The 12431-nt window shown below is 42.5% G+C and overlaps 1 protein-coding gene across 1 annotated transcript in view; it reads right to left on the bottom strand.

Annotated features, from left to right (window-relative positions):
- Positions 1-12431, bottom strand: part of MAN1C1 (mannosidase alpha class 1C member 1) — a 68568-nt gene that overhangs the window by 43887 nt on the left and 12250 nt on the right. The window contains exon 3 of the mRNA XM_074807363.1: positions 1288-1384. Coding sequence (XP_074663464.1) covers positions 1288-1384 — 97 coding nt within the window. The remainder of the gene's footprint in view (positions 1-1287; positions 1385-12431) is intronic.

The raw sequence follows: 12431 nt of genomic DNA, 5'->3' as shown, positions 1-12431 counted from the left end.
AAAGGACTTGATGGTGGCACCACGAGTGGAGGTTTCTCCCCGCGCTGTGCCTAAATGAAATGCCAGCCCTTCCTCTGCCACCTCCATCAGGGCCACCTGCCCTTGCAGTCCAGAGGCCAAACAGGGCTGCTGCTCCTCAAGGTTTTGGCCATCCTAGAAGACACGTGATGCTATTTCCACCTTCAGACCTTCACTTTCACACACATCTCACAGCTCCCCGAAGCTACTGAGGCCTGCGTGGGAGGCTGTCCTCAGTCTCCACACAAAGCAGTAGATCTTCACATCTACAGTCTGAAAGATCACCCCCATGGCATGTACCTGATGCGGAGAAGGGCTGGGACACCTAGAGAGTGCAAAACCAGCAATGGGAGTGTTTCTTCAAAGTGTATTAGCCCAATCATTTCGCCCCGAGGAAATAAAGCACACAGATAATTTGCCCACTAAAGAACTCTATTCCACCCTAATCCGGGCAAGGGACTCTGGGAGATAATCTCTGCAAAACAGACTCCTGCGGAAAGAAGCCGAGAGACCTCTGTACAGCAAGTGCTCCCCAAGGACGGGTGGGAAAGGGCTGCTAAAGCAGATTCTGCTGGCTGCCTCACCATCACACAACCTCTGCAGGCAAGGCCAAGCTAGGGCAGAGCAGGCAGAGCGGGGAAATGCTTTGAGTGCAAATGAGGAAGAAGACAATTTATATCCCAAAAGGTCAACAAGTATCCCACCAGAACAAGCAGGGGAATAGCACTGAAATTATGTAAGTGGCTCACATAAAAAAAGGTAATCTCCTAAAAAGTAAAATTATACAAGCCAGTAAGCACATAGTATAAAGAGCCTTTAATATTGATTCACTCACTCAATATTTCATGGAATTCACATCTTGCTCAACAGTGGAGCAATGAGAGAGAAAATGCTCAGTTTGGTCAGGCCCTGACGTCTACAAGCTTAGACAAATAGCAGCATTGTCAGGTTTGGACTGACTTCATGTTTTAATAAAGACACCGGTTGGTTTTAGCACTGTTCTCAGACACGTTTGGTGCTAGATCTGTATACAGAGGTGCTGCAGGCTGGGCACTGAGAGATGCCTGGAGGAATGAGATTCCCAGCAATGGGATATGGGTAAGTAACCCGTAGGAGCTGTGTTGAAAGTCTCGCTTCATAAAAATGGAAAGAGGAAAGAGATCAAAGCTGTTACAGATACCTCACTGCATTGCGGAGAAAGGAACTGACGTGGACACATGACCTTTAAAAAATTCAACAAAATTGCACTAAAATTGTTTCAGAACTCACCAAACATGTTACCGATGTGGCCATTCTTAGTCAGGGGTCGCAGTTCATTTTTTCCAAGTGCATATTGTTTGTAGTTATCCCAAGCAAATTTCATCATCTGTAAAAAGAAAAATTGAATGAAAGTGCTTAACAGGACTGAAAGTTTTCTGAACTTCAGCTCTGGGAACGAATGGGAGTGTCCCATTCACTACTAAACCTGGCAATCAATAGCCCATTATTTACAGAACCTTAATTCACACTGAACACTAAAGTCTCAAACTCATCGCTCCTGGTGCAGAACTTGGGACTGGCACATTTCTGAAGTACCACAGTATCCAACACACTGAAATTCCGCTTTTGCCCTGGGCTGTGCAAATGAAGTGGGAATTTTAGAAAGATGTCTCCATCTCTGAATTTCTGACCTTTTTCGTGGAGTATCAGTATTTCAAACGGTAATTAAAATGGGCTAAAAACGTACGGCCAAAGCTGTTATGTCCCTAAGTATAGGGATGTCATCTTCTGAGTTTTTGCATTTCTTTATGATAGTGATAATGAAACTTGATCAAACTGCAAAACCACCCACCATCTGCCCACCTTGCAGCCGTTACACCTACAACTTGGGCAAAGCAGCACTACGGAGGTATGCAACACACTTAATACTGTGGTGAGCAAAGGAAGAAACTGGTCTTTGCTTAAGGACTGCACAGAAATTGTCTTTCTATTAATCAACAGAATACATTCATAAAGGAGAAAGGGGAAATCCATGACATTTTGATATCTTCCTATCAAAACTCCAAAGTGCTTTCTTAACAGAGTCCTGCAGATGGGCTGTGTGGTTTCTGAGAAACCCCTTCCAACTCAAACAATTCCATTTGGGACATTTGAACTGTCCTGCCCAGGCTGAGCACATTAACCTTTCCCTGAGGGCTGCAAGGCAGCGTGTTTGTGCACATTCCAACACACACACACCAGCACAGCTTTTTCTGTCCTCCTGCCCCTTTGGCTCCAGCTAGTAGGAAAAATTAAACCTACAAGTATCCTCTCTTCAGCTAGGAGAGACTAGGAGTTGTCAGGTTCTAAGGACTGCCTTAAATAAAGCTCCCTTTTATAATCCACACAGCCTGGCTCTGAGCAGTGTCAGCCCCAGCATCGCAGTGACCTGTACATTCTTTGATTCAATCCCTGGAAAAAAGTCAGATAACAAAGGGGAAGAAGGTGGCTTCAGAGACTCGACAATATTCTCCACCGCCGCTCAACAAAGATAACAGTCTTCTAAAATGCTTCACTCAAACAAGACATTTGAGAGAAAATGACAGTTTAAAACAAATCATTCCTCCGCAGAGTGCCCCATCTAGTATCTGCAACAGCATTTACTGCTCTATTTCAGGATCAGAATATGCAGGTTACTTTGGTCTGAAATTCCTACCGTCATTTCAGTTTTTGCTTTTGTCCTTCCCCCCAGCTGTGTGTTTCACAAACCCAACATTGCAAGCCTCTGGCAGCACCCTCCTTAATTAGCACACATACACAAAAAGCCGTATCACCAGATTCCCCCCGCCGCCCTGTTTTAAACATCAAGCTTCCAAAGTAAAGTTTCACAGAGCTCGGCATATGGACAAGGATAAACATTTGCTGAACTGACTGATAACATTCAGACTCCAACACCACCAGGAGAAGGAATGTTGGACAAACAAATAAAGTCAACTTGGGTTTTAAAAACCTCAGTGTGGGATGTATAAGTCACTGGAGGGCTCTGCTCCGAGGAAACTAAATAATGACCGGGGTGCGGGGGGGGAAGAAAACCTCCACAAAATTCACTCAAACATGCCTCAGTCATATGACTCGGGGTGTTCATTTTAATGCTGCCACTGAAAGAAACCCCAGAGAGCTAGCAAAAATATTCTAAATGGGAAGTTCTCACTCTGCATTAATGTAACAGGGCAAATCTTAAAGGAACTCTGGACTCTCTCTGATGATACCTAGCAAATGCTTTTATGTCTCAGAGCTTGATCCGGAAGTTTACTGCAGGAACGATGGTGTTTCCACAAAGACAGCCTTCCCCCAGTGTGATGGGGCTCATGCCCCAGAAAGGAAACAGCTAGGCAATCTATTCAGTTCATTTCTCTTCTAAATTGGAGTTGAGGAAGGAGGACCCACCCTTCTGGCACGCAGAAATCCTGGACACGGAGAGGATGTGGAAATGACTCTGTTTTGTTGCACAAAACTCCTAACGTTGTAATTCTGAATCAGCCTCATTTTAAGCTGAGTATGAAATTTAAAGTTATTTCCTTCCCTCAACTTTAACCCCTCCATTCCACAAGGTCTGAAGTTTCTTCTTCAAAGCGTGTGAGAAACCTGGGCATCTCTGCCACAGTGGCACAGATGGCTCTCTGGGATCCAGAGTTCGCTGGCACCTCCATCAGAGGCGAGAAAACTACTCCAGGTTTCCCTTCAACAACCGCTTATACCCTACAAGGAAATCTCCTGCTCTCCTTCTGTCTTCTCATACAAGGAGGGACACAAGGCCTGCTGACAGACACCCCAAAGTGACTCACTTCACACAGGACTCCCAAGTGCTATTTGAATAAATATGTTTATTCTTAATTTGCCTATTCAACCATTTAAGCTGCATTTGTCACGGTGTTGCAGAAAGTTCCACTACAAAATGATTCCTTGGGCTGTGCTGGCTGCAGTGTCTTAAACCCTCCTTCTCTGTTCTGTCTTGATAATCAGGCAGACAGAGGATGGATGAGATTGGATATGCTGCCTCATCATACTAAAGCGTTGTCAGTTTTCCTTTATGTGAACAAAATTTTGCTCACCGCTTTTAAACCCTGTATATTTGGGAGGCAAGATGCATGTGGTACTCTCCCATCTCCCAAGATCAAGCTTTCCTCTCTAATGATGGGTCCAAAAGCAGCAACTGGAAAAGTTTAAAAGCCAAAAGCATCTGTGCCATTCTGCCCATTCTGGCTTTCTGCAGCTGTCTTTCCAATCCAAATTTAGCAGTTCAACTTCCAAACCACTAAAGAGATTCATCAAGTTTCTAAAAGCGAGGACTCCACATTTATACACCGTAGAGAGGACTGAGATGGAGCTTTTGGGAGCTTTCTTTGACAGAGGTTCCAAACGCTGGGCTGAAACATAAGGGGATGTAGCTGAGAGGTACAAAAATGGAAATTTGCATAGCGAGGTGTTTAAGTCAGCTTTCTGATGAGACGCCAAGGTTAGAAGTGAATATTTTATGCCATTCTAGCCATGACAGATCACAATACATCAGCATTAACATTGTGCCATTTTATATTTGAAAAATGGCACCGGAACCACAAAAATTATGGAAATAGATCCATAATTTTAGATTTTGTTCTTACCCGTGTGCCATCTGCCATCTAATAGACAATTATCTATTTGGCCCTGAAATTCTAATCACCCTGGCTTGCAGCTGATTTATAGCAGAGACTTCCAAATTTATAATCAAATTTGTCAGATTGCTCTTTCTCTTCTATAATCTGTAAGTCACTTTTTACTTTCAAGAGTTTCAGCTACCCAGCTAGACGATTATATATTAAAATCAACTACAAGTAACTTGACTGAATCCTGAAAACCCACATTATCACTTTCATCATTTAAGCCATTACCTTTTCTTATGCTTTGCTCCATCCAAACCCAAAAAAGATCTCGCTCCCAAGCCCACGAGTATTTCAGACGGGCAGAAGCCTGCAGCCAGGCGGAGCTGGGTGCTGAGTGCCAAGGCCTGCACCGAGCTGTTTGCTGGCTCAGGGTCTCCGACCACGTCTTTGCAGGTTCACAGCACTGCAGCATTTAGATTGCACAAACCCCATGTAGAACAAGGCTAGGTTAAACTGCTTTCAGTTCATTTTTTAATTTAATGTATGGAAATATTTATATTTAGAAGTCAGCTTTAGAAATACTCTCCTTTAAAATACTGAGCCAAACACCAAGTGGTTGTGTCCCTTCAAATACCGCAGGAAATCATACAAAGTATTTCATGTTTCCACTGATACTCCACACTTCTCTGTCTGATAAAACTAACAAGCACACCACAACAGCACCTACACCGCTACCACAGCTTTGCCCGTTCTCTCATTTCCATTTGCTCTTGACATGTCTTAACAAGAATTCTTAGGTTTTCCGACATCAAATATGCCTAATCACACAATAAAAATCACCACTCCAGACTCAGTAAATAAAAGCATCAACAAAATTGATAACACTCCCTCTCCGCACACACTAGGTGACATACTACAGGAGGGCACCACTGCTCCTCGGGCTGGCACCCAGGATGTAACATGTGAGATACTGAGCAGTTGGGATTTATAATTTCTGCCCATGTGTACTATGGTCTTGATTTTTAGAGTGCCACTGCTTTACTGATTTTCAGGGAACTTGAGGTTATGGAAAAACGAGAGTCCAGTGGAAAGGCAGTCGGGATGAGTTCAGAACAAGAAGCTGTTTAGCAAGTTCTGTGATCCCGATAATGAAGAAACAGGGCTCAGGATAAAAACTTGACCAAGGAAGTGTTTTCTCTCTGAAGAGACGTGCAAACCTGATGTTCTTTAATATATGTAATAACTAAACCACTGAAAATCCCTGGGTTTATGTACTTGTAAAAAGCAGAGAGAGGAAAAAAAAAAAAAAAAAAAAAGACAAAAATCCCCCATGCTATCACTTGCCCTCCTTTTGTTACCAGGGAAGATTTCAAAATGCAGAGCATTCCCAAACAGCTATTTGATTAGTTTTATCCATCTCGCCTGCGATAATTAGTAAATGCTTAAAAGATGAAATCTAAATATACCAACCAATCAGTCCTTTTCAAGAACTTCCAAGGAACATTACACAAAGCCATTATCCTCATAAGATAACCACTTTTGTGGCTCTTTAGCCTCCTTTCTTCAACCCCCCTTCAAATAGTTAACTATTAAGCTATCTAAGAAATTTCCAGCCTGGCTTTTCAAAGACCAAAAAAAAAAAAAAAAACAGGGTGGTTGTGGGTGTAATTTTAAGTATTTCTTTCTCTGCTGTATTTCTTACTTGTTTTTTCCCACCTCAAATTACCAGACAGGTTTCTCTTCCTTTCTCTGTAGTTGGAAGAAGAGTAGTTGTCACATCAGTCTCAAAACTAGGACCTGTTCTTTCCCATCTCTAACCTTCTTGCTACCCCAAAATAGCCCTGTTCTAGTTTGGATTTTTAACCTGCAATATAATGCCATATATTTTCCCCAGCTGTGTAAAAAATAATTTGCCAGATGACAAGATGCAGAGAAAAAGAGGAACTGCCTGTCAGTCTTGCAGACAGAAGAAAAAGTCTGCCTGAACACATCAGGATAAGCCATTTTTATCTGGAATAATGGATGGTATTTTTTTCGAATCAGACTTGCATACACTTGTATAATTCAGGATTGACTGCAGGAAAGGTAATGAAACAGTACCATGTTTATTATCTGTTGCTGTTTTTAATATTATCACATGGAGATATAAATATCCATACAAACACCATGGCAGAATGTTATAAAAAGGCTAGAATTGATTTGAAAATCTTTAACATAAAGCTGAGCAACTTCTCAGGCTACTTCTTTGAGACACTGTCCTTAGAAATGTTTTTAAGTAATAGCAAAATAATAACAAAAAAGCTGCGTGTTAACTCCAGTTGACTGAAAGGTTCCATTTAGGCAGACATTAATATCCACAGGCTTTTACTTCGTGGGTTTAAAAGCCTGTAACTCGCAGAACAGATAGTGCTTCAGCACATGAAAGACGTTACCAAGCAACCCACAGAAACGGACACCAACATTGATAATCCATTCTAAAGTAATTACATTTTATAATTAAAGATTACAGTAAATCCAATAGATCCCAACAGGAACTTGAGCAATTTAGAGACATGCTGGCTAACCTGCCTGTTTTCTAGCATCCATGTTAGCTTTCATCTTTGAGTAAAACAAGAAGTGAACTGCAGAGATTTTCATTTAAGAGGCTTTCAAACAGCTGATAACCATTATGGAGTCTCACCTTGGTAAGCGTTAATCTAACGTCACTTCATTTCTCTAACTTCAAATAAAGTATCATTCTTCTTTTAACTGATGGTAAGGGGGTGACTGTCAGTAAAACCCCAGTCTGTTACTACCAAAGGAAAGCCCTGACAAAATCAAGTGAACGCAATCTCTTCGACTTTCCGTTCCTGACCCTTCCCATACACCCGTCGGGCAACTTCCACTGCCACGTGCCTCAGCTTATCCACCTGTGACCTCATTCTCTTCTGAGAGCACTAGGCAGAATAAACAGAAACAACCAAAGTGTATTAAACAGCGTGGGACTGAGTTCACTTGGGGGATTTGTGCTTCATATTCTTTCACCCAGTGATCTCGCAGACCCACAATCATTTTGCACAAGATGGCAGTGGCTGATTCAGGGTCAAAACTCAACGCCTGGCTACACACACCTGGCGTCAGTGATGGCAATACGGCAGCAAGAAGCGCATGTACCTGGGCAAGGTCCCCGACTCGGGAGGGTATAAATTATTCTGCTGCAGCTGCATCAAGACAGTCCCATACCTCTTAGTCAAGGAGGTGATCTGTGTGAGTGAACACTGGGGTTATACGCACAACCGCAATGGGGCAGGAGGCTGATTAGCCTCCCAGATAACACAAGACTGATTCCGGTCACAAAGCCACTTCCTCAAAAGCAAATTTCTGCAAATACACCCTTCAGAACGACACCCAAAGCTCAGGAAAGCCTCAGCTCTTTGCCAGCTGCCTTTGCCACTGTTCTACTCAATTTTTCCTTAAACACAAGATAAAGGCTCGTGTTTTCATACCCAAAGCACCAGCCCGAGTACACAACTCCTCCCATGTGCTCTGGCTCTTCATAACGGATTCTAAAACAAAATTTCAAACCTCGTCAGCCTACTGCCTGCAAATACATCAGCTGATTGTTTAGTGTTAGATGGTAGATAGATACTGTGAATTACTTGCTACATGTCACTTTATCTAGAAGTAAATATCACAGAGTAATTCAAGCAGCGGGTGAGTGGGGCTTTGCTTCAGATTTTTCTGGCAAAGTCTTGGCAGCTTGTTTTCAAACTTGCATGGGTGGTTTTTTATTACATCAGTTACTATCACAGCTCACTCTCTCTTGCACAATAGCCAAAGACACAGCAGACCATTGCTCAGCAAACTGATCTCCATCACTGGAAGCGATGGAGAAATTCTTTATGAAGTTCGAAGAAATCACCTTCCATCACACAGCCACAAGGCACCTTCCAGCAAGTTGCAATAAAAAAAAAGTTTCAACTTCTGCTTGGTGTTCCCAGACAGACAGTCCAGAGAGCTATTCAGCTCAGATCTGCAGAGGTAAGCACTCTCTACCCACCACAATCAGGAAAAAAGCAGGACAAGAAGCCTGATTTGCACTGGGGGAACAGAAAAAAAACCAGCACAGAGAAGTCCAAGGCCGTTAGTGTTAGTGACAAGGACAGAAATAGAACTCAAGAGTCTTCCTGACTCACAGCCCCTGCTAGGAAAGCTGAATGGGAGAAAGAACAGCTCAAAACACAATTAAACTAACTCCTAATTAAATTCCTAATGCAACTAGATTTAACCGTGTCAAGAGGGGAAAAAAAAAAATAAATCCTTCGATAGGGCTATCTCAGGCATTAAGACCCAGCTGGATCCAGCTGCATCTAAATCAGGAAACATGTCAGCAAGAGCAGTTGATTTTGCAGTTAGTTTCTTAATGAGATTCTAGACTGTAAGAGGACGACAATGGTTTTGAGAACAAATTTGCAAGTCTAGACCGAAGCACAGGGTGATTTAGTAGAGAGATGAGAAAAGCTGTAGTCTCATCTCCTTCGCTTCCCAGAATCAAAGCTTGTGGAAAATTCTAATAGAAATAAAAGGTATTTGTGCTCCCAGCCACTCTGATGCTGTCAGCTGCGTATTTGCTCTGAGCCTCTATAACTGATCAAACATATGATATTCCAGAGCACGACCGAAGCCGACGCTGTACAACAAGGCCAGCAACAAAAACGATGAAGATTCTTCTTGTCCTAAGCTTGTTACCTCTAACTGCTATTCAAGCACTTGCTGTCATGAGGTTTAGAGAACTTGCACAAAAAGGCGATCCATGATGTCCAGTTTGCACCCGGCAGTCTTAGCCAGAGGAACTGACCCTATTAAATCTGATGGATGATTTCTTCTATAGATGGATATTCAAAAGGTAATTTGGCACACTGCAAAAAAATTGGGGTCAGTGTCAAAGAGCAAATCTAACTACAGCTTGTGTGGTGCAGATGAAAGTGAAGATGTCATGCCAGCAAACATACAGGAAGTGAATAGCGAGATACAGGAAAGATTAAAAATTGAAGAGAGGAAACTTCAAGAAAGATGAGCTTAAAACCATAGGAATAATTATGATCTCCCTTGTTATTACCACAGAAGGAAGGCTGGAGCAGCTCTTTGAGCAACATCTGCAAGTATGAGAAAATCAGGAAATAAATTTAAGGTCCTTATAAAACATTGGGGGTTTTTCTGATACTGCTCAGAATTTGAACTTAGCTCTGGTTTACTCCTTCCATGCATTCAGATTTCCCACCCAAAACAGATTTCTTAAACTTAAGTTGTCAGTATGTATCTGTAGCCCTTAAAAATGCTTTCAAAGGAGAAGATATCAGAACATGTTCAAGTAACTACAGAAGACAGGAAATCAATCTCTTTTTGTAAAATATTGAAATACTAGATAATAATATTCTAATATTAGATACTTAGAAGTATTAAAATATACCTATGAACTACATCACACTGTGCTATACTTTACCGTGATGCTGGTTTCAGGAATTCTTGTATGTGCTGCACTTTGGAAGTGAACAGGTACCATATATCCGAATACATACACAGAGACTTTCACGCACAAAGAGGCATATCAAGCAAATATTTTCCCCAACACTACTGCGACGTCACAAATCATTACCTTTACGTTCTAATGTAATGGTTCGGTTCACAAGATTACTTCTGCTAACAAAGTTGCATATTAGGAGATATCTGTCAAACACACCACGATTCTTTTCACAGCTACTGCCAGGGGCTGCATGCACAAAGGATGGCAGGTGGACCCAGAAAGCAAGCAGTACACTTTGTGTCACACTAGTATTTGGATTTTTCAAGTCCTTTTAACTCTAGGTTGGACAGGCTGGTAATGGCTTTTCTTAGTGACTACTATTTCATTCCAGCATGCTTTGAGGAAAGAAAGTGAAAAAAAAATTACTTACCCAGTAATTGTGCTTCTTCAAATGTCACCTCAGAGTCCCCCTCCTGAGTTTTGTGCCTGTAGCATAAATCATGCAGGAAATTCCCCTAGCTCTTAAGATTTTGGGCATTGTGACATACCTATAGGCTGCCTTGAAGGCTCTTACATTTCAACTATGTCCCTTCAAGCATGTACAGCACACGGTCTTCGTAAATCCCTAATTACACGCAGACTACAAATTCTTGTGACCAGCATTCCAGGTGAATGATGTACAATGATCAGTTAAACACTCAGACCAGAATCCATCACCTCCTCACCATAATATTCCCCTGTTAAAAGGGAAGGTGGATGGAAACACAAACGCTAAGCAAGATTGTTTTTCCAGACCTGCATTATGACAAGGTAAGTCATTTTCTCTTTCCCTAAAGATACCATCTGCACAGGATTCTCATTTCTGGAGAGCCAGAGCCCAAGGGGATGCTCTAAAAGAAGCTGTAGTGATAACTAACCAAAAATGGGCAGACTGCAAGATAAAAAAAACAAAAAAGAAAGAGTGTGGGGACATTTTTCTTTCATTTTTCAAGGAAAATAATAAAAAGGAAAGAAAAAAGTCTCTAGAACCTATTAGGCCTACCTGCAGGAGAGACATCAAACAGATCAATTACGAAAAGAAACAAAACAGAGAGGATATGAGAGGCTTTGTACTCCCGAGCCTTGGATGTGGGACCACGGCAGGAATACTCTGTGGGAATGGAAATGAAAGACTGAACAGGGACCAGCTCCGTAAATCTGCCACGGAGCCGTCCCGAGGCAAGTAAATAAAGCCTTCCTCACCCAGAGCAGAAATATTCTGACAGTCACCATGAAGCACAGTTATGGAAACTATGATGCACCAGAAGGCCGGGGTTCTGTGTAAGGCTCTGAATCCAACAGCCCAAGTTGGACAGCTGAAGAGCTCTAGTTCAGCCAAAGAAACATTTCCAAAGCATTTTCAGACATAAAAAGTGAAGACCACCCTCACAATCGCCCACATCCTCTTTTGGGAAGAAGGAATTTTCCAGCCTGGGACACAACAAGATGCTTTGGAACATGAGTGATTCGGGGCTGCTAAGTCAGCGTAGGGAGCCAGGTGGATAAACGGAACCGATTCACACCACGGCTCGAGGTACGGTCTTGGCTAATGACAACCTAAACAGATTGAAGAGGCCTCTGTTAGGCCCTTAAATCTGGAAAAGGAAATCACAGCTCTGAATAGGATCCACACTGTAAGATATGAAAGGAGTTCTTTCACATTGGAAGAAAAACTTAGCACGGTCACAGGTTCACTCAGCGGCTCAATATACGTGTCTCACTCTTTCTATTTCAGGACGACGCATCTGATCTGCCTCGTTCCTCCCAGCACCGGCAAAGCGCGAATTGCTTTTGACACATGGATGGCTCAAGGGCCCAAAAAGCCGTCATAAGCAGATGGGATAACTGAAGGAAGGAAAGAAAGAAAGAAAAAATGTAAATACAGGCCAGGAGTTACCCTGCATCGCTCCTGCTCTGCACTGTGAGAACGGACTTAGAGAGCAGAAGGAACATCTGTTTGAAAACTGTCTTTGTCTCAGTCCAAATGCTGGAACAGGAGAAAAGAGGGAAGCTGAGAACTGCCAGCACACCTCGTGCTTTATCTCACACTTGGATGGCTTAACAGGAGAGATCTGGGAGGATGAGTTTAGTTTAATGATTTCTTGCTGGTTCACCTGCTCCCCATCTGTCTTTGTAGTTCTTGCTCGGAGGGACAGATTGGAGCGTTGCTGTCCTCTCCCTTCTCTCCCCTTTCGAGAGTTACTTGCGATTTGAACTTCTGGAGAGAGGAACAGAGCAATTCTCAAGCATTAAGTAGTCAGCAGAGATTAGTC

Source organism: Strix aluco, chromosome 26 (genome assembly GCF_031877795.1).
Source record: "Strix aluco isolate bStrAlu1 chromosome 26, bStrAlu1.hap1, whole genome shotgun sequence".
In the NCBI taxonomy this organism is placed as follows: Eukaryota; Metazoa; Chordata; class Aves; order Strigiformes; family Strigidae; genus Strix; species Strix aluco.
Note: the sequence above shows the minus strand (reverse complement) of the source record. Positions and strands in the feature narration are given on the sequence as shown.